We start from the raw sequence: 22,542 nt of genomic DNA, 5'->3' as shown, positions 1-22,542 counted from the left end.
GGAGGCGAGGATGGGGAGGAAGAAGAGGAGGCGGTGGGGGAGGGGGAGGCGGGGCCAGAGAGGAGGGAATGCTGCTGCTGCTGCTGCTGCTGCTGATGATGATGATGATGATGATGATGATGATGGTCCCTCTGGATGATCTCAGTGTAGTAAAAATCCTCCTCGCTGCGAGAACAACGCTCGTGTTCACCTCCACGGCTGGGGGGGTCAAAGGTCAAAGGTCACATCAGAACTTTAACAATAAAAAAACTACCCGTCTATCTTATTGCAACATTGATTCATCAGGTATTTAATTTGCTCAGTTATCCAAAAAACTTATATTCATATTATTTCATTCAATTGATTTTCAAAAGTATGAGGCACAATTTAAATTAATATTACAATATAAAATAAGGTGCTTTATTCTGTAAATCACTAAATGTCTAAAAGTCCCAGGAAGTTTTCTGGACTCATTATAGATAAAATAAAACTGGTACATTTACAAGTAATTAACTGTTAACTATTAATTATTTATATTTTACACTGTTAGTGTGAATTAGATTTTGACTCTACTTTTATTTTCAATTTTAAATTATTACATAATTTTGAATTATCATGACTATTTTATTATCTTATTTTATTTATTTAATTTTTATTATTTTCTCAGCTTTTGTTTTTTATGGCAGAACTGAACTTCCATAAATAACAGCTCCAGGTTTTATTGTAGTCACCTTTGCCTCATTGATGCTTCCAGAAGATAAAACTCAAACTAAAGACACGAAGATGCTTAAAATAAAAATTATAATATTTCTCATTGATGTGACATTTTTATTTCTTCATCTTTTTTGGCAGAAATGATCTTCCATAAAAAACACATGAAGATTAGAAGCGTCTGTCAGGTGAGTCTTACCACAGGTGTGTCGTCCTGATGTGACGTTTGATTCCCACAACTGACGTCAGCACCTTCCCACAGATGGGCCACAGACACCTGTAGGCCACTTTCACCGAGTTCTGCAGGAGGAAACAGGCCGTCAGCGCTCACCTGTGTGTGTGTGTGTGTGTGTGTTTGTGTGCGTGCATGTTTGTGTGCGTGCGTGCGTGTGCGTGTGTGTGTGCGCGCACACCTTGCGTTTCCGCGGCGCCGGCTCGTCGAACAACACCTCCTCCAGCTCCATGTCCAGGCCCTCGTCGGGGGGCGTGGTCGGGCTGACGTCGGGCTCTGCGATTGGTGGAGAGGGGTCCGGGCTCCCGTTGGCGCGGCCGACGCTCCAGTAGCCGCTGCTGCTGCTGTCAGAGAGGTCGCTGCCGCCGGAGTCCATCAGAGCCGCTGAGACACACAATGTTTAGTATTAACACTGAGTCCGTAGGTGGGTGTGGTCAGCATGTTGACAGGTGTCATGGCTGCTGTGATGACATCACAACATCACAACAGGTTGTTCGTCAGTAGATTTATCCCATTCTCATGGACACGATATCTCAGTGACTCCTCGACAGAACTTCTTCAAATTCGGCACAAATTTTCACTAGGACTCAGGGATGACCTGATTAGACTTTGGTGGTCGGAGGTCAGAGGTCAAAGGTCACGGTCACAGCGACCTCACAAATCGCAAATTTGGTCTTGTGAATGCGATATCTCAAGAACTCTTCAAGAGGATCCCGTCACATGACACGATATCTTAGCAACGCCTTGATGGACTTCTTCAAGTCAAAGGGTCAAAGGTCAAGGTCAGTGTGATGTCACCAAACACTTTTTAGCCATAACTCAAGACTTCACAGCAGTTATGTGATTTCACACAAACGGCTAATATTTTCTCTGACTCTGGATAAACAGGATGTAACCTGGAACTAGTCTGAGTGGCGGAGGGATACAACCACGAGGAGGTGATTCTAGTTGATGCTGCTGTTTGTTGTTGTACCTGTTGGGTCTGGGGTCACAGGGCTGTGCAGCAGAGGGCTGCAGGACAAACTGCTGAGAACCATCGCTGCCATCAGCTCGTCCATGTCCACCTCCTCTGGACTCCTCTGACTGCAGGAGGACAGGAAACAGAGACGGGAGGAGACTGAGGTGAGAATCTGCTTCTTAAAAATATGTAGAGAGACAAGAGACAGAGACAGAGAAGATGTCTGACCTCCTGGGGACGTCGATGCAGGACGAGACAGACCTGCTGCTGGACAGGGGCACTGAGGAGGGATGAGATGAAGACCAGGCAGGAACATCACTCTGCATGAGGTCCAGCTGATCCGCCACTCCTGGGGATTCACCCCCTCCCCCGCACTGGAAATACACCTGAGAGGGAGAAACACCGTCAGGCAAGACAAACTTCTCCAAACATAACGTCTTTTTGTCTGTGAGTTTCCCACAGGGGGATTTCATCATCATCATCATCATCATCATCATCATCATCATCATCATCATCATCATCATGTCCATCACAGGAACTGAAACATGGCTCTGGGATTTTATGTCTGTGTTTAACAATAAATGTTTATTTCTGCTGCACTGGACAGAAAATGTGACTCACCTTCAGCCCAGGATGACCTTTGACTCTGCTGGAGGCCTGTTGTCCTGCTGCCGTTGCCACGGTGACGCCGGCCTCACCCGTCTCCAGGTGCATGTGTGCTCCTGCCGCCGCCGGGCAGGTGGAGCTCACCAACGCTCCGAACGGGGAACGCTTCCCCAGACGAGTCTTTGGCAACATGTCTGTCTGATGGAGGAGAAACAGCGGCTTCAGTCATTCATCACCGGGATATAAAGGGAACTACGGAGGCTCCTGTAGTCGTTTCAGTCTGAACCGGAGTGGGAGACGGACCACAGAGCGACGCTGCTGCTGCTGAACATACTGAGGTAAAGTTCTGTACAAGACAAATCCAGCATAATGTCCAAGAAGACGAGAAGAGAAGTAAAATCAGAAATAAAAACCTGTCTCAGTAAAAGTCCTGGTTAATATTGGAGTTTATGGGAATATCTGTAACTAGAGCTGAACGATTCATCAAATACAATCATAATCTCAATATGACCAAGCGCATTATCCAAATCACAGGAGCTGCAGTTCTTTTTTTGGTGAAGTCAAAATGTGTCTCGTCGCTCTGCATTGTTAGCATTAGCATTGTTAGCATTAGCATTGTTAGCCGCATCAGTGTTGTGGTGCTGCGGCCTGCAAATCATATTCTGCACATGTAAAGAAACATGTTTGTTTGGTACAAGACAAAAATCACATCATCATCATTTTTATTCTTTTTCAGTCAAAATGAAAGAAATTGATCTTTCCAACTGAAAAATGATTCTTTTTCATATTATTCAGCTGAATAATCAGAATGAGTCATGTGCAGACAGGTTTATATAAAACCGTCCGACCACTTTAATGGAGAATGAAAATCCCAGTTCAGTGAAGCAGTGAAAGAACCGTCTCAAATTTAATTTCATCCAAGTTGTGAGGTGGATTCTTCGAGTTTTCTGTTTGTTTCAGAAACGTGTTGAAGCACATCTCCATAAACAAGGAGACGCGTCGCTCAGGACCAAACAGTGGTGAGGTTCGACACCCCCCCCCCCTTCACAGTGCAACGTGACTTCAGCAGCTGTGCAGTGGCTGCTGGGAAAACTGAAGCTGTGGATTAAGTTTGCCGGTCAGATCTGTTCTATGTTCCACAGATCTGAGTGACATCACGGTGACTCACAGGCTGCAGTGTCATTTACAGTCAGTACGCTGAGTGTGTGTGTGTGTGTGTGTGTGTGTGTGTGTGTGTGTGTGTGTGTGTGAGAGTGTGTGTGTGAGAGTGTGTGTGTGTGTGTGTGGATTAAAGTAAACAGGACAGATGGGTTCAACTGTTCATCTATTTCTTTATCACTGTGCATCTGTTGACAACAACGATAATTAACTAAACTACAACTAATTAACTAAACTGTGTTACCGTGGCAACATGGTAAAACATGACATCCACCCCTCCCTCCCCATTGAAGGTTTCCTGTGAATCAGTGAGTCACAGAATGAGTTTCAGAACAAACAAACACGTAAACACCTTTAAACAAACATAAACACAAACACTGGATCAATATAGAATATTATTTACTCCTTATTACATCTCCCCGTTTCTGATCTGGTGACCCTGGGGAGGGGCCCGACCCCTCGACTGGGAGCCGGCGGACTAAACTGTCTCAGCTCCACCTGGAGCAGCTACAACGTAAAATGATCAATAATTAATATTGTCAGATAAATTAATGTTTAACTCTGACTGGGCCGACTTTCTGCACAACAAGAACTTTTCACACTAAATTTGGCTGATGATACTTCTGTGCTTTTACTTTGGAAGGATTCTGAAGCGATCACTGATCCAGGGGTTTCTTCTGTCACTGTTGGGTCATTGACCCAAAACACTTCTAATCAGCTCATCCTCTTTTTAAACTCATCTCTGATCGTTACAACATGTGTCCCTCACAGGTTTTCTAATGTGTGCACATTGTGTTGCACAACAACTCACAACATTTTGTCACAGGTTTCATGTCAAACTTGTGAAAGTTATTCAGATATTTTACTTCAGGAAAAGTAGAATTTGAAATGAAATCTGAGTAAATGAAAATTCCTTAAGAACAAGACGAGAAAAATAATTGTGTGTAACATTTATTTAAATTTAGATTTAGTTTAGATAACCAAAGGTAACATGAAAAATAACATTAATAGATGGACTAACTAATAACCTGTATCTTTGACTGGTTCCTACTCACTGGTTCTGGTTCTGGTTCTGGTTCAGTGCTGATGTCGACCCAGTGATTTTTTAAGTTTTTTAAAGTTTAAAACAGCCACACACACACACACACACACACACACACACACACACACACACACACACACACACTGTATGAACACACCCCCTTGTCTTGTCTGCTGTTTCGAGCTTTGAGCCAATCAGATTCCTTCAGTGCTGAGTTCACACCCTCCACAATAAGAGTCCTCAATGGACACAAAAACAGCTCCGAGTCAGACCGTTATTTTCTCTGTCAGTCTCTGAGTCAAATGGTGCCAGGTGTTGATCTTTAGTTCCCAACAACAACAACAACAACAACAACAACAACAACAACAACAACAACAACATTCAGGCTACAAACAGAGAAAAGCAGCAGATCAACTGTTCTCTTGCAGAAAGAACTAAAAACATCTGATCTGTAAATCATGTGGATCAACACAGCTCAGTGACACAGAGAAGAGACAGAGGGTGAAGTTGAGTGTTTGTAAAGTTCAGCAGCAGCTCAGTGTTCAGTCACTCACTCCTCTCTGTCACCGATCACTGTCACAGTGACTACAGCAGGAGCTGCTGCTGAAACATGCTCATGTAAAACAACATGTAAAGACTCAGATCTTCACATGGAGTCAGATAAAGTCAGAGACTGTGAGACGCCGTGAGGAGAGAGAGAGAGAAGCAGACAGGTGAAGCACCAGTTGTCACTCACCTGCAGAGTCTCAAGCTCCAGCACAAGAACAACAACACGTCCAGTCTGAGAGTCCACTGCTCCTCAATGAGAGCTGAGGGTGTGTGTGTGTGTGTGTGTGTGTGTGTGTGTGTGTGTGTGTGTGTGTGCTGCAGGCTGCAGCCAGTCTGAACACCATCAGGGAGGGAGGGGCGTCACACAAAACCTGGACTGGATCCTGGATCAGACTGGAACAGACCAGCTGCTCTCAGGACTCACAACAACATGGTCAACATTAACGTGATCAATATCAACATGTGATCAATATCAACATGTGCTCAACATGACTTTAATGTGACACTGATCAGTTAAACAATGAATGTGGAAAATAAAATAAAATGTCTGATCTGATTTTGTTTGTTCAAATTATTTATTTATTTGTTGTTAGACCAAAGGTGCAACATGTAGTCAATTAATCGATCGCAACTAATTTGATAATTGATAAAATATCTTCTTTTTTTCAAGTAAAAAAAATAGATTAATGTTACGTTTGATTTCATTATGAAGATTTTCACTGTCAGAACAAACGATTAACAGATTAAATCAGTGGTGAAAATATTGATTAGCTGCAGCTCTAGTTGTTTATACAGTAGAAAATATTGGTGAAATCTGAGGAGAGATATAAAAAAAAAGGTAAACAAGATAAATAACAAATTATAACATATAACTTATTTATTATTTAAATTATTATTAAACTTAACCCGGGGTCATGACGGGGTCACAAGCTGGAAAATTTCCCGGTTATTTCATTTCATTCTGAGACTAAATCTTTACAGTTACTGTGATCCTCCTCCATGAGATCCTGCTCCGGGTTTTCCCAGCAGCCTCCACGGCGGCTCTCCGCTCCGTAGTAAACAAGAGAACCACGTGGGGGAGGAGGCGAGCCGTGATTGGCGGAGCTCAGCCGTGCAGGAACACACCCCACAGAGGACTGTTGTTTACTGACTGTTCCTCTGCACTGAAGGAGCCTGAACACAACTGACTGTTACTGTTCACCACAGTCCTCCAGTCACCCACAACACCACTGTAACACATCTGTAACACATCTGTAACACATCTGTAACACTGCTGCGATGCTCCCAGTGCGTCTGTGCTAAAACAGCAGTTATTTTTAGTATTTGCACAAGTATAAACCAATCAAAGTACACACAGTACATGCAGTAATACAGTGATTATGTGTACTACACAAACCTGATTAACTACAATATAAGTGCAGCTTCTGTGTTTAACAGAGAATCACATGAACAGTCAGAATGTAACTGATCAGCTTCACAATAAAGATGAAAAACTGTTGAATGTCGCTTTGTTTTCACTTTCTCCAGGTTTTAGTCGCAACTTTCATCTCCACACAGTTTGAATACTGTATGCAGTATTACTGCGTGTACTGCAGTACTGTGTGTAGTTGTGTTACTGTAGGTGCAATAACAGTGATAACAAAGAGCGGCCTGTGGGCGGAGATCAGCCGCTCACTGATTACATAACCGGCTCTGCCTCTCCCACCCCCCTCCCTGTGTGTGTGTGCGTGTGTGTGTGTGTGTGTGTGTGTGTGTATGTGTGTGGAGCCGCACGTAGCACACACGCACACCGACGCTTCACTCTCGTGAGCTACGTGCTGATACTGCTGAACGTGCTGCGACTAAAGGAGCAGTCCGCCATGTTTACAGTCAGAAACACAGTCTGACCCACAAGCAAGCAAGCAAGCAAACAAACAAGCAAACAAACAAACAAACAAACAAACAAACAAACAAATAAACAAACAAACAAACAAACAAACAAGCAAACAAACAAATAAACAAACTAACAAATTAGCTAACTAAGAAAAAAACACGTTTCTTGCTTTTACAGGAGAAAGAAACTGGAAACTAAAGTTCATCTTGTGTCACTTGATGTTTTATTATTTATGTTTTTATGTTAAATGACTCAAGTTTAAAATCCTCCCAGTCATTTATAAAGCCTATATATACATATTTGTATTGTACATATTTATATTTTTCTATTTATTCTTTTTTTAAATAATATTCTTTCACATTTTTATTGTAAATATTTTTACCTTATTGTTAAATTTTTTGATTTTGTATTTGAGATATCTGACCTGCAGAACTTCCCTGTTTCATCTGTGTTTCTTTCTATTGGTATGAACCAAAAGACCAAAACAAATTCCTTGTATGTTGAAAACTTTCTGGTTCTGACTGAAACATTTAAACCCTCAGACTGTCACAAACTGAGCTCATCAGTCTGACTTACTTCAGTCCCCCTGTGATCACCCAGCATGCACCTCTGTTTGATCAGCTGATGATGACATCGCTGAGCGGCGATCAGGTGAGCTCATTGATTAACTCTCAACAGTCTGATTCTCTCCTGGTTCACTGCTCACTCAGTTTGGTTTCCATGGTGACGGCTGCAGCTGTGGAGGGATCCCAGTCTGGATCCACTGGCCAAAAGTAAACGGACACCTGTCTGAACTCTTTACCTCACCTTCGGTCGTCTTAAAGCTACAACAGGTTTGTATACCATAAAGCAGGGTTGATTATTGGTTAATTATCAGTGATCAGGACGATGTCTGTTGTTTTAAAGGGGCAGTCCACCAGTTTTACACATTAATTCTTGGTTCTACTGAAAACAGGTGGATGATGTCACCTGTATCTCTGCAGGAGGAAGTCACAGGTTGGTTTTAGAGACATCAGTCTGGGTCTCATGGACCAGGTGCAGGATCCAGTGTAGCCCAGCGGCGTTTGACCCACTGTAGATCCTGGAAGTCTCCACCTTCAGCCTGAAGCAGTAACAGTCACTGAGATGAAGAGCTGCAGGCGACAGACTCAGGACTTCATGAGAACCAGCAACACTCTGACATGTCATGACACCACTCATCCTGTGTGTGTGCGTGTGTGTGTGTGTGTGTGTGTGTCATATATCTGATAGTTCATGACATGACACAGTGTGAGAGTGGCCCAACCTCAGCTCTGACTCTTGCCTCAGATCCAAGGGCGTAGGTTTGCACATGGACACGTCCCTACCAATATCTGAGTGAACTCGTTCGCACTATGTTTGGAGTGTTTTTTTTTTATTTTACTGATGATCAATAAAATGAAGCTAGCGCTAACTGCTAAGCTAAAGTAGCTAGCATCTGAACAGCATGTAAACAACTGCTGAGTTAGAGAAAGCAGCAGAGAGCTGTGGGTGCTGGAGCAGAACTGCTCAGTTTAAATGTACAGCAGGTAGTTAGTCACTGTAATGAAGAAAACAACATTAACTTGGCAGACACTTTTTGTTAGTTTAGTTTGGACTTTTCTCACTTCCTGTTTTATTTTGTAATTTGGTTTCCTTGTGTGTCAGTGTTTTTACTTCCTGTCTTGGTCCTGCGTCTGTGGTGATTGTCTGCCCCGCCCTGATGTGTTTCACCTGTGTTCAATCACCCTCGCCTCCCTTGTCTGTATAGTCTTTGTGCTCCTCTTTGTCTGTGTCAGATCTGTTGATCTCTGGGTTTGTCCTCGATCTGTTCATGTTACCTGTTCATGTTACCTGTTGTCATCCCCGATGGTTCCCTGTGCTTGTGATATAAGTTCTTTTGTTAAATAAACCTGTCTGCACTGTCTCCCATGTGTTGGCTGCATTTGGGTCCTACTTACCACTAACCCTGACATAACTGTGTTCAGACAGAGCAGCAATAAACTCTACCGGTAACCGAAGCTCCAGAGACTGGCGAGGAGACGCTGCAGTGACGTCAGCACGTAAACGGTCACTAACTACCGTGACTGAAAAGACATTTTACTGCAGTAGAGGTAAAATCACTGTGTGAAAATGTTCTTAAATAAAAGTACAAAGTAAGTCAGTTAAAATGTCTCTATAAACGAGTTAAGTGACATTTTAAAACATGTTATATGGTGATAATAATAGTATATGATAAAAGTATTAAAGAGCATCTTTAAGCTCCCAGGTGTGTCAGTGCACAGGTGAGAACAGCAACCAATTCAGGCTCTTTGCAGCCTGTGCATACAGCTGACAATTACTGATATACACTCTGTTGGCAATTTATTCTGCTGGAGCAGCAGCTTCTAAAACAGATCGGCATCTACGGTTATTCATTTATTACTTTATAAAGTGGTTTTCACTGTATAATTGAACTTGCTTCCTCAGCTTAAGATGCTCAAAATGGAATTTTGTTAAAACAAGAAAATAATCCTGGGAACTAATTATTCTTTGTTGTACTGACTTGATTTATCTAAGAGTGATTTATCAGTTGCCTAAATTCTACTGAGTAAATGCAACTTTTCACTTAAGTCAAACAACTTATTTAAGCTGCCTTAAACAGAGCAAATTCATTTTAGATGCCATTTTTAAGTTGGAGCAACGTCATACAATGAAGTAAACACAACTAAACTTAAAGTCAACAAGTGAAGATAAAGTCAACAGAACTTAAAACTAAAAGTTATACTTACTTAGTTTTTTCAAGGCAAATGGTTTCCTAGATCCACTTGTCGCATTTTACAGTGTGTTAAACATTTGTATTTCTATTTCTATTTCTGTTATTTTGTTATTTCTTTCAAAAACTAGATGCAAATTGATTTGTAAAATCGATTATTGTTGCAGCTCTGTTTTCACTTCATGCTGTGCTCTAATTCCCTCATTAAGACTCGTTACACAGAGCAGCTCTGTGGGATCTTGGTTCACACTGTAACATGAAAAGAAAAAGTCCGTCCTTTCTCTATAACAACAGTTTGTCTCCATGTCCCCTCTGACCTCTGACCTCAGCACGTTTGCCTGGAGCTGCAGTTTTTGGTGTGTGTGTGTGTGTGTGTGTGTGTGTATGTGTCTTGGCTGTCGTCGTCTCTCAGAATAAAAACACACTGTAAACGACTTTCTGACTGCTGATGGACGTGGTCGACGTGCACACTCACACTCATCCACCAAACCGCTGTGCTGAACCCTGACTCAGTTAGTCACAGCAGGATGTTACAGTACACACACACACACACACACACACACACACACACACACACACACACACACACGCACACACACACACAGTTACATTGGGATGTCAGTGACTCAGCAGCTCTGACTCATCATGACTTTCTAAATGCTGGAACTTTTATCCTGATGTTTCAGACTGTAAATCATTTAAATTCACATTAACAGCATGAGTGAAGTGAACGTAGGTTAAATAGCTGCTTCAATGTCGTGTGATAAGTTTTGAAATTGTAAAACTAACTGAACTTGAGAAAATAAGCTCAATAAAAGCAAGATATTCAGTTGAATCGACACTTTCTCAGTTTAAAGAGTCAATTCCTGTTTGGACATGATGAACTTAAAGCTGCAGCTGATGAAGACAAAGAGTCGGTGCGAACATATGATGAAGTATTAGGGCCACATTGAGTCGTCTGAAATTTTGAGAATAAAATCGTAATTTTTTTTTGAAGTTGTAATTTTATGAGAAAAAGTCATAATATTTCAAGAATAAAGTTGTAATATGAGAATTAACAATGTTTTTTGAGAGAGAAAAAACACAGTTTTTAGGAATATATGAAGAAAATTGACTGAATCCAACGCCAACCTTCATTATATATTTTATTATCATGAAAAGCAACAAAAAATTTTACATTTGATAAAGACAAACAGCAGAAATGTAATTTAATCTCTCAGCAGTTCATTCATTCATCTCATCATTTCACCTTTAAAATGTTCTGAAGAGTCTGAAAATTAAAACTAAAACTTAAACATATTTATCGGAAGCGAACAAGAAAAGACGAGATGATTCAGCTAAACTCATCTTTGATGTGTCACAGAGAATCGACCAATCACGAGCCTGCAGACGTCAGAGTCATCACATGACATGTTGAAACCGTGGAGAAGAAACAGACGTGACAAACAGGACGACGGTGTCTCCATCCAGAGGTCACCAGAGGTCACTGATGCTCTGATGAGTCGTCACAATCCAGCTGATCCACATGTGAAAGGTTTGTCTGAGACTCCGCCCCGCTTCACCCCGTTACCGTAGCAACCACCAACAGACCTCTGTGTGTTTTCACTCAAACATCAACGTATAATCAACAGACTTCCTGTTCCCCAACAACACTGTGTTCTGGACACGTAGGGATCAAATCAATCGATCAGTGATTGGAAAGTGATCAGCAGCTATTGATTATTATATACTGTTTATGGGCCTTAAAGCTTCAGTGTGTCTTTCTTTAAAGGGGCATTTCACCACTTTCACACATTAACATCCCCCTCCGCCTATAAAAACACTGTCCAGGTGCATTATGGGAAATGATGTTGTTTTCAAATGCAACAATAAGAAACTGGATGATTCTTCATGTTCAAATAAACTGGAATCAGCTTTTTCTGAATTTGTATTTTTGTCCTTTAGCTGCCGTCCCTCCTTCTCTCCTCTGTCCTTTCATCCGTCATCCCTCCGTCTCCGTCTTCCTGTCAGGCAGCGGAGGTGAAGGCTCCTCCTCCACCACCTGTACCACCTCAGGTATACAGTCAGGGGGCGTGGCCTGTCTCCCCTTTCTGCTGACCTGAGCATAAACTGAATTCCTGCTTCTGTCGCCTAAATCCACCGAGTCTCCGCCTCCGGCCTCTTGATTGGTGGGTGGCGATGACCTGTGAGGATCGCCCTGCCCTCCTCCGATGGTGTGGTAGACGTGGTCGGAGTCTGGAGGGGTGGAGCTGCTCACATCTGTACAGAGACACAGTTTTAATTGAGAAGGTATTTTGAGTTTCTTTGTTTTTGTTTTGTGTCTCTTTTTTCTTTATTTTTTTCGTTGTTTGCTTTGATTTCTTTCAAAGTCATCACTCTCTCCGAGCTTCCTTTCCTTCACACCTTATGAAACAAGAACTTCCTGCTCTAACCAGCCGCTGTATTTTTATATATTACATCACATAAAGTGTCAAAAGAGAAAAACATTTTCACAGTTTCTCTGAGCAGAAAAAGATTTTTCAAAGTTCAGATCCTAAAATCTGAAGCAGCAAACTGTCACGTTCAACGAGCTGGAATCAAACGTTCGATATTTCTGGATGAAAAATTATTAAATTTGATCAGAATAATTCCAGATACATTTTCTGTCATTGGTAGTTTCTCCAGATAATTAGTTTCTCATTATTATTTCTCTATATGTCGTTGTTATTATTTCTACAGATGGATCATCAGTGACCTTGTTTCTGTGACGCCCTCAGGTGACTCCTCCACAGCACGACCTCCACCGACTTCTCTGAAGGACTCGACTCTGAACACACACACAGAGCAGAGGGAGTTATGCATCATGGGAAACGTAGTAATGGGATGTTTAATTAGCTTCAATGTTATGATTAAAATTATTTTAAATTAAAAACTACAGTTTACACATGATGTAACCACCTCCTCCTCCTGCTCCTCTTCCTCCTCCTGCTCCTCCTGCTCCTCTTCCTCCTCCTGCTCCTCCTCCTCCTCTTCCTCCTGCTCCTCTTCCTCCTCCTGCTCCTCCTCCTCCAGCAGCATCAGAGTTTCCTCTTGTCTCCATCACTGCTGCACTGCCATTGGTCTGAACATCTGAGTACACACACACAAACACACACACAAACACACACACACACACATACACACACACACAAACACACACACACACACACACATACACACACACACAAACACACACACACCAAGAACATTAAACCACTCGAGCTCGTTAGTAATAATTTTATTTTGTTTTGAATATTAATCGATATTCACAATGTCCTGATAAAAACCAGAGTACGTCACATGTGATGATCATTAGAGTTTCCAGGTGGTTTTAGTAAAGATGCTCTGTCCTCAGTGAAACACCTGAACAACATGAGGACAGGTAAATCTCCTCTTCTTCTTCTTCTTATTCTTCTTCTTCTTCTTCTTCTTCTTCTTCTTCTTCTTCACTGAACAGTTTAGCTCATTATTTTTGTTTGGCTTTTAATTGAGTCTTATTTATTTTTTAATATTATTTATTTATTTTATTTGTATTTATTTATATATGTTTAAGTGTTTACTGTTTGTTTGTATGAAAGTATGAGTATAAGTGCCAAACAAATATAGAAAATCCCTGGTCTCTGATTGGCTGCCATTTGAACATTTTAACTAACAATTCTAATTCTGTTTTCACTCAGAGCCCCAGGTGTGTTAACATGCAGGTAACCATGGCAACAGCACTGATGCTTCAGTTACCTGACTGATGAAACTAACCCTGGGTTGAGTGAGTAAAAACACACACACACACACACACACACACACACACACACACACACACTCTCAGTGTGTTTTCACAGACCTTGGTTGTTCTCTGGCGCCCCCAAGTGGCTCCTCCACGGAGTGAACGAGTTTCCCTCATGACGAGTAAACTCTGTACACACACACACACACACACACACACACACACACACACACACACACACACACACACACACACACAGATTGAAAAGAGAGACAAAATTGATAAAAGAGATAAAAAATAAGAATTGTGTATTGTTTTGATAAAATGTAATTACATTTTTCAAAATAAGACGCATGGTCTGATTGACAGCTCTGAGCAGCAGGAAGTGAGACTGTGCTTCAGCTTTAGTTTTCCTGAACATCAGTTTGGTTCCGAGTGAAAACCATTTTTATTTCAGATCTCAGAGACTCGTCTGTGAAGTTTGTTCTTTTGTTTTCATTCACCTGTCTCTTTTCATCTTCATCTGTTCATACGCTCACTCACCTTTTTCATCGTTCTGGATCTCACTGATCATCGGATTCTCTCTCGCCTCCCTGGTGTCTTCCAGTTTCACCTTCAGGAAATGTCACATTGATTAATTCACTCTCAGGGTTTTTATATTTAATGAACAAAAAGCTCAGAGGAGTTTCATCTCAGAGGTCAAAGGTCTCTCACCACTCTGATCAGAGCTGAGGGGTTTTTGTCCGTCTCTGAATCTCGCAGCTCAAACGAACGTCTAGAAAACAAAAGAAAAAAGTTTAAATGTAATGACAACATCTATGAGTGAAATGTTTTCAGATGAGAAACACTGTAAATACTACAGTTCCCATGAGCTTCAGCTGAAGCTAGTCTGATGCTGGACTCAGCTGAGTCATGTAACTCTGGATTAGCAGTAACTTAAATGTCAAGAGATTTGCAATAAAGTTTTCTCACTTCTGGAGCAAGATCCAAAATCTCTGATGTCGCTTCATCTAAAACAATGAGGTATTTACTATAAACCTCTGTCATAAAACTATAAAACTTTTGCTTATGATAAAAAACTGCATTTTACTCTGGTGATATTTTCTATTTTTCAGTGTGCTGCTCTGTGGCTCAGTGGAATCAGACACATCAGTGTTTGGATGATGATATTAATGAGATGTGTTGACAGTAGAACAGAAACTCAGCAGATTTGTCCTTTAAACTGAAGTGACGTAGAGACCAGAAGCAGCCGACCTGCCGCAGTTGCTGCAGAGAGCCATGAGGAAAATGGAGAGGAGGAGGAGGATGATGAGGAAACCCACGACCCCTGATGACAGGAACCAGGACGCCGTGACCTCGGCTCCAACTGCCGCCATGATCTCTGAGAGAGACAGAAACCAGAGCAGAGACTGTGAAGGAGTCGAAGAGGAGGACGTGAGTCATGTGACCTCTGTGCGTCCTCTCCGTCCGACTGTGTGGAGAAACGTGACACAACTCAAATTTACTGAAGGCACGACCCACTTCCTGCTCTGACACACCTGAGACCTGCGGCTTTCAGGTAACTAATTAATGTCTGTGGAATTTCTGGGCTGAGGTTCGACACCAGACAACATGAGACATAAACAGAATAAAGAACGGATGTAATAGAATCACAGAGACAGAGATAAAAGGTTGAAAAAAAAGTAAAATGGGAAATTTAAATGAATAAAACAGGAGAATATAAACTGATGTGAATAAATATTTTAATTTAACGAGTCTAACTGTGGTTTAAAGCTCCTCCAGTGTAAAGGTGTGTGTCCATGTGTAGTGTGATTATAGATCAGCTCTAGCTTCTATATTAATACTGTGAAAGTATCAAAGCCTCAGTCCACAGAGAAATGCACACAGCCTGTATTCAGAAACTGAGCCTTAAAACCAGCCGTCAGGACTTCTGGAACTTTGTGATGTCACAACAAAGCAGTCACCAAGCTCCGCCCACCTGGACCCACCATCCAAACCTTGCAGGATTTGGTTTCTCTGAGTGTTTTTAACGGAAACCTGTTGTTACTAGAGCTGCAGAGAGAAGCCTGAGAGAGGAGATGTGAAACTACACTGAGATGGTTTTTATATCTACACAGAAGAAGAAGAAAACATGGAGCTTTAAAACTGAGATTTGGAGCTGATCAGACATAGACTAAAGTTGCCTCTTTGATGTTTTCATGGCTGCAGCTGGTGCAGAACAGCTGGCCTGATACTTACAGCTGGAGCTGGACACAAACATGAGACAGTCAATGAAAATGTGCTGGCGGTTTTAGTTTCTGTCGACATGCAAATCCAGACTGAAGCTCAGATGGAGCTGCAGGATATTTACTCCAACACTGACACTGAAGACCTTATGGCTGTTTTATAAACTGTATTTGCATTTTACTGGTCTATACGGAAACCTAATGACGGCTACATGAGCTTTGGTTTTTCCTGGTCATTAACATGACTGATGGTGACATGAGGTCAAAGGTCGACCAATATGAGCTCGTTAAATCATGCTCATGTCTCTGCTGCAGCTAAACCTCATCCAGAATACAAAGTTCACCTTCTGTGAGCCGAAACAAACTTCAACGTTCCCGAACCTTCAGAGCAGAGGAAGATTCAGTAACTGGTGTATAAACAAAACACTGAGTAAACAAGAGGCTGTGTTTACTTTCTAACACCATAAAACAACACAATGTGTGGAAAGGTGAAGCGTTATGAAAAAGTGAAGAAAAGCTCTGAAAAAACAAGACAGAGACGAGTGAGCCTGATCAGAGAAACTCCACAGAGCTGTTGTTTACCTGTTGTTTAGATGTTTACCTGTTGTTTACCTGTTGTTTTTATGTAATTAAGATGTTGTTTAGCTGTTGTTTACCTTGTTCTTTCAGCTCTGTGAGAATCGAAGCACCTTCACCATCCTGTCTGACGCCTGTCGGACAAACAAAGAATTAATATTCATTCATTAAAATGTCATTTAAAGGAACAGTCCAACATGTTGGGAACAACTGGAACAAGTGGCACGTGGTCAAGACTTTGTGGGTCTCCATAGAAACCGTGGAGCGGCCTTTACACTAAGGTTTCTATGCTGGTAGGTGGGTTTCTCTACCTTTACACAGAGCTAGTCCAGCTGGGTCCCCCTGTTTCCAGTGTGACACCCGAGACATTACACACACATCTGATAAAATCACTTTTCCTTTTGTGTGGAGTGTGTAGAGGAACACACTGAGAACTCAGATCTTAAGTAAAATAAAAACTACATTTTATAATGAAGTATCATCATCATAAAATATACTTAAAGTACCAAAAGTAAAAGAACTTATTATGCAGAATAATGTGTCTTATATGTTGAATTTTAATTATTGATGCATTAATGTGTTCATCACTTTGAAGTTGCAGAGCTAATATTAATTCCTTTATATACAGCTGGTTAGCTTTAGCAATAATAAAACATCACTACATAATTAGTTAATTACATTTTATATCAATAATCTGAATCTTCATAGTAACTTATAACCACAGTTTCAATCAAATGAATGTAGTAAAGTAGAAAATTATAAATGTGGTGGAGTAGATGAATCATGTGGCAGCCAATGGAAAACTGGATTTAAGTTCCTGCTGTTAAACTGTGAGATGTCGTGTAGTATGAGTGTGTGACACACACTCATACAACACGACACGAGATATGAAACTTGATATAAAGTCATGCACACAATAAAACGTATTAAACTATAAATATTTTGTTTATATTAAAATATATTTCCATAATTTCCAAAATGTCTCCAGCAGAAATTCAAATGTTGTCATGTTATTTTCTGTTAATATTCCCAGTTTCATGTTATTATTTATAACTGTCTCTATTGACTTGTTTTTGTTTGATATTTAAAATTAAAGTTAAAAACAGAAAGACACTGACTGACGACATCATCTAACAGAAAACTTAATAAAAGTATGATTGTTGTTAACAGCTGATGAACTAGTTGTTCATTAGAGTTAAAGTGCAGCTCGTACCTGTGTGCAGACAGCGCTGAGTTCAGGTTCACACTCTGTGGGGAGTTTTCCCTGCTGCAGGTTTACTCATTGACAGACTGAACAAACAGTGAGCCGCTCCGCTGTTTGAGCTGCTTAAAGCCACACACACACACACACACACACACACACACACACACACACACACACACACACACATAGACACACACACAGACACACACACACAGACACACACACACACACACACACACAGACACACACACACACACTGATGGACGACAGCTGAAGAGTCTGTCTTCACTTTTAAACTCAATAAAACATAAATTTTCTGAGTTTTTTTCATGAGTTAAATTTAAATAAGAAGAGTCTTATTACCAGTGAGCTAACTCTCACTTGCTAGCTGGCTAGCTCGCTAGCTGGCTTGCTAACGAGGTTGCTAACAAGCTAATTCGCCTGAGTTGTAACCTTCTTTGTGAGAAATCAGGTTTTACCTTCATTTTGACAAGTGTCTCTTACTACTACAATACCCATGATCCTCAGCTGCTGTTGCCATGGAGACGAAACCAATCAGATCAAGAATTTAAAAGTTAACTGATTTAAGCTGCAGATGATGTTTTCAGTTGTTTTCAGTCCATAAATACAGTTTGATTAATGACTGTTAAAGAGTCCTGTGGTTTCCTCTAGCGCCACCATCAGGACAGACTCCTCTGTGTTTAGAATGAATCAATCCTGTAATAACCCACGGAGGGAGTGTCGGTCGTCTCGTGGCCGTTCCTCTCACCACATGCAGCTGTGACTGATAAACATATTAAACCTGAGAGTGGAACATTATCTGCTGCTCCACCCAAACACTCCAACTGACACTTACCGCTTGACTGGCGGAGCGAGGCCGTTGGAGAACTGAGAGAGAGAGAGATAACAGCACTGTGCAGTTTGAGCAATAATATTAATTTCACTCTTCATGTCTGAATTACGTCGTGTTAACTTCAGTTTCCTGTCCAGGTGTTCGTTGATCTCTGCTGCTGCGATTTCTGCCTCCACCCAAATACAACTGTTTTTATTTTAAGAATTACAAAATAAAACATTATTATATGTTCATTTGATCCTGAGGGAACAATGTTTGACGTGTTTCTGACATTTATAAACTGAGAAACAATCGATTATTAAAGAAACTAACTGTCACGTGTTGATGATGAAAATAAGAGTTGGTTGCAGCTGTGCAGTTCTTCTCATCTGAGGTTGTTTTTTTAAGTAATTACCTTAGACAGAAAAAAATGGAGGCACGGAGACGAAAAAACAAATTTATATCAATTAAAACTAAAACAACGGTTTTAAAACTAGAGTCCCTCTACAGAAGCAGGACCACAGTGGAGGATGCAGGAGCCAATACATTCATTGACTAATTATGACACAATTTAACTCGAATGTGATGACATTTTATATCCAAAAGGTCAAAGGTCAACTTCCCTGTGACATCATAATGTTCAGTAGAAACACTTCTGGCCATTATTCAACACTGTAACTCATGAAGAAGAGACTGTGACCGTGTTTCCTGAGGCATTAAACCACGAGGAGGGAATCCTAGTTTGTGTTGAGCTCATTTCCTCACTTGCTCCAAAGATGGACGCTTGTTGTTGTTGTTGTTGTTGTTGTTGTTGTTGTTGTTGCAAACCAGTTCATTTGAAGTGTTGTTTAGGCTTTTATGTTGCATGACTGTGACACTGATGAAGGCTGAAAACATTCTGCTGATTAGTGAAGATAACATGTTGGAAACACATTGTCGCTTTGCCAGGTTAAAATGTCGTCCTGAACAACTTTCCACAAAAGTTTCCAAAAAGTGATTTGAAAAACAGAAAAATATGCACAATATTATTCTAGTTTAGACAAAAAGGTAAAAACTAAAAAAACAGAAACCAGAAAAACCAGAAGAACATTATAATAATCTTCTTCCCAGAGGAGCAGACGTCTACAAACACACTCCTGTTTGCTCAGAGAAGCCTTTTAATCCAAAGTAAATCCCTCAGGAGTTTTAGCATGAAGTCACACCTCCTCCTCCTCCTCTTCCTCCTCTTCCTCCTCTTCCTGCTCCTCCTTCTTCTTCTTCTATCTCTGCTCTTTCATCAGCTGAGTCTGAGCCCTCCTCCTCATGGCAAGCGCCGTGATGGTGCAGCAGAGCGTCAGGCAGGGGAAGGAGGCGCAGGCCAGCAGGAGGCGCTCCTCTCCAAACTCCCTGACCAGCGCCGGCCGCCGCCACAGGAAGTCCCGGAACAGCGCCTCCTGCTGGACGAGCGTGCAGAGGGACAACAGGATGTGGAAGAGCTGATGGCCGTGGCCCACGATGTCGTAGCGACCGGGGGCGAAGCGCTCGGGGACGGGGCAGGAGAAGAAGAAGGCCGACAGCAGGAACAGCACCACCTGGTGGAGGAGGGGCAGAAGTGGCAGTAGAAACAGGAAGTGACAGTTTCAGTTGATATGTTGAACCGATCAGTCACAGATCAACATGATGTTTGTGTGTTGTTGTGTTTGTGTCGACTGATCGATCATCGTCAGTGTTCCCGCTCTTTTTGCTCTGTGTTTGGTCTCATCAGCTGCTGAGGGAAACATCTGGGGCCGGCTGCACAAAACACCTTAAGTGTTCTCCTTGAATATAAGTCCTTGAGGTTTAATTTCTCCTGAGCTACTGGAGTTACTTCAGGGTGTTGCACAGAATCTCTTGAAAGGTTTCCTTCATTAAGGAAAAAAGTTAAAGCCTTTGCATCAATTTTACTCTACTGCATCGTTAAGGGTTTCTCCTGGCCGTGGAACATCCTCATCACCTTCCTGCGATGCGTTCACTATCTTCATTTAAACTGGGTCATGTTGCAGTTTAGACAGAGTCAGAAGTACCTTTAGTTTTTTACCTTACTTTGGTCTCTAAGGTGTTTTGTGCAACGGTTTACCTGATTTTAAGTGATTCCTTAAGTATAAGACTAAGAAAAGGAGAAAACCTTAAATACTCGCAAACATTTTAAGGAAACCTTAAGGATGAAACTTGAGTTGTTTTGTGCAACTGTTTTTACTTGAAGGAAAATCTTAACTGCAGGTGTTTTGCAGGCTCTTTAAACATCACCTGCAGGAAGTGCAGAGGCAGTGCAGTGCTGTTCGTCCAGCTGTAGGTGACGAGGCGATGGGCGACGGGACTGATGTCCAGCAGGTAGGCCACGCCCATCGGGACCACCTGGCAGAGCTTCCGGTGCAGCGGGTACGGACGGCGGAAATGAAGCTTCGCGTAGCAGCAGGTGGCGCAAGAGAACCAGGCGAGGAGGGCGGCGGCCGGGAGGAAGATCTGAAATTACTAGCGTCATCAGTGCACCTGAATGCATCATGTCATGTTATTGAGGATGGATGTAAGACACACAAACAGACCTGTCCCAGCATGCTTTGCGTCCAGGCGGCGTCTGAGCTGTACAGGCACAGAGCCAGAGCACAGCCGTACTGGTAGACGGCCACGCCCACGTAGTCCAGGAAGAAGAGCGAGTAGTGCGCATGCTCCGAGTGGGACTGCAACAGGTGAGCTACAGCGCTGCAACATGCACAGTAATTAGAGCTGCACTAATCAATAATTTTCTATCAATAATAAAGCTTGATCTGCATCCTGGGAAATGTTGGAATCACCTGTTGGATCATTCGTTGTCCAGGAAACAAAGGACGCATTTTGAAGGAGCCTCTGAACTGCGACACAGCTGTGAGATTTCCCATGAGCCCTAGTCAGAGTCAGAGTCTGTTTTTTTTCTTAAAGACGTTGCGGACTCACCTGCAGCTCAGGTAGGTGACGGCAGAGAAGACATAGAGGACGAGAGGCAGCGAGGACACGTCCAGAGAAAAGCCCTGACCTTCAGGACCCTGCAGCCGAAAACCCAGGATCCCCTGAAGAGGTCAGAGGTCAAACGGGTCAGATACATGACTCCAAAAAAAAAGGAGGTGAAACAAACAGGACCGGACGGTGACAGTACCCCCCCCTGCAGGACGGCGAACGCCATGAACCTCAGCAGGACGCAGACCGCGGCGAGCAGGTGACTCCACACATTCAGGGTCTCGTTGTGGATCTGGAACAGACTGAGGACGTAACTACGCCACGACAGGCCCACGGGCCGGTACCCCCCCAGGATGAACCGCTCCCGGAACAGAGGGGGGACGTCCACGTCACGGACCGTGGGGGGGAGGGAGGGGAGGAGGCGGTGCACCAAGGGGAGAAAGGTGAGGCACAGCGAGGGAGGGGCGAACGACACCCGAGGCATGATGAGAGAGGATCCTGATTTTAGCTTGTTGTTCTGTATGAAGGTGAAACAAGTGGGTTAGACAGGTGTGTGTTGATGGTTAGACAGGTGGGTTGATGGTAGACAGGTGTGTGTTGATGGTTAGACAGGTGGGTTGATGGTAGACAGGTGTGTGTTGATGGTAGACAGGTGTGTGTTGATGGTAAGACAGGTGGGTTGATGGTTAGACAGGTGTGTGTTGATGGTAGACAGGTGTGTGTTGATGGTAGACAGGTGTGTGTTGATGGTAGACAGGTGTGTGTTGATGGTAGACAGGTGTGTGTTGATGGTAAGACAGGTGTGTGTTGATGGTAGACAGGTGTGTGTTGATGGTAAGACAGGTGTGTGTTGATGGTAAGACAGGTGTGTGTTGATGGTAGACAGGTGTGGGTTGATGGTAGACAGGTGTGTGTTGATGGTAGACAGGTGTGTGTTGATGGTTAGAAAGAGGTGTGTTGATGGTTAGACAGGTGTGTGTTGATGGTTAGACAGGTGTGTGTTGATGGTAGACAGGTGTGTGTGTGGGGTTAGACAGGCAGGTAGAGGCGATGGATTGACAGTGTAGAGTCGGGGTTAGACAGGTGTACAGGTGGTATGAAGTCACACAGGTGGTCAGACAGGTGTAGGTTATACAGGTGTTTAGGTTGTTTAACAC

General features: G+C 42.4%; 2 protein-coding genes and 1 pseudogene across 4 annotated transcripts in view; all 3 read right to left on the bottom strand.

The window, feature by feature from the left end:
• The window catches only part of LOC111659416 (zinc finger protein 395-like), a 10,104-nt pseudogene extending 5,255 nt beyond the window's left edge, over positions 1–4,849 (bottom strand). The window contains exons 1-7 of the transcript XR_015437635.1: positions 4,700–4,849; positions 2,502–2,684; positions 2,109–2,266; positions 1,896–2,005; positions 1,104–1,306; positions 890–990; positions 1–198 (exon numbers count right to left, since the gene is read on the bottom strand). The exon at positions 1–198 is cut by the window's left edge and continues 117 nt beyond it. The product of XR_015437635.1 is annotated as a zinc finger protein 395-like (transcript). The remainder of the gene's footprint in view (positions 199–889; positions 991–1,103; positions 1,307–1,895; positions 2,006–2,108; positions 2,267–2,501; positions 2,685–4,699) is intronic.
• Positions 4,850–10,992: 6,143 nt separating this feature from the next.
• LOC111659420 (uncharacterized) lies at positions 10,993–17,840 on the bottom strand. 2 transcript variants are annotated; one of them, XM_087175629.1, is made up of 10 exons: positions 17,614–17,840; positions 16,481–16,534; positions 14,854–14,980; positions 14,314–14,374; positions 14,143–14,212; positions 13,717–13,788; positions 12,878–12,968; positions 12,798–12,817; positions 12,595–12,666; positions 10,993–12,119 (listed from the first exon to the last, which is right to left on the bottom strand). In XM_087175629.1, the coding sequence occupies exons 3-10, from the start codon at positions 14,973–14,975 to the stop codon at positions 11,842–11,844; spliced, it is 786 nt and encodes a 261-aa protein (XP_087031755.1). In that variant the 5' UTR covers positions 14,976–14,980; positions 16,481–16,534; positions 17,614–17,840; the 3' UTR covers positions 10,993–11,841. The 2 variants fall into 2 exon arrangements, with proteins under 2 accessions (XP_087031755.1, XP_087031754.1); XM_087175628.1 differs by lacking the exon at positions 12,798–12,817 and having other exon boundaries at positions 12,595–12,668; positions 12,845–12,968; positions 17,614–17,839.
• A 1,855-nt stretch (positions 17,841–19,695) lies between these two features.
• Positions 19,696–21,896, bottom strand: LOC111659414 (membrane progestin receptor beta-like). Its single transcript, XM_087175626.1, has 5 exons — positions 21,585–21,896; positions 21,386–21,498; positions 20,998–21,154; positions 20,702–20,917; positions 19,696–20,007 (listed from the first exon to the last, which is right to left on the bottom strand). The coding sequence occupies exons 1-5, from the start codon at positions 21,867–21,869 to the stop codon at positions 19,696–19,698; spliced, it is 1,083 nt and encodes a 360-aa protein (XP_087031752.1). The 5' UTR covers positions 21,870–21,896.
• Between the last annotated feature and the right edge of the window lie 646 nt (positions 21,897–22,542).

Source organism: Seriola lalandi, unplaced genomic scaffold, assembly GCF_002814215.2.
Source record: "Seriola lalandi dorsalis isolate HSWRI2012SDOR001 ecotype SW California unplaced genomic scaffold, Sedor1 jcf7180002054478, whole genome shotgun sequence".
Lineage (NCBI taxonomy): Eukaryota > Metazoa > Chordata > Actinopteri > Carangiformes > Carangidae > Seriola > Seriola lalandi.
Note: the sequence above shows the minus strand (reverse complement) of the source record. Positions and strands in the feature narration are given on the sequence as shown.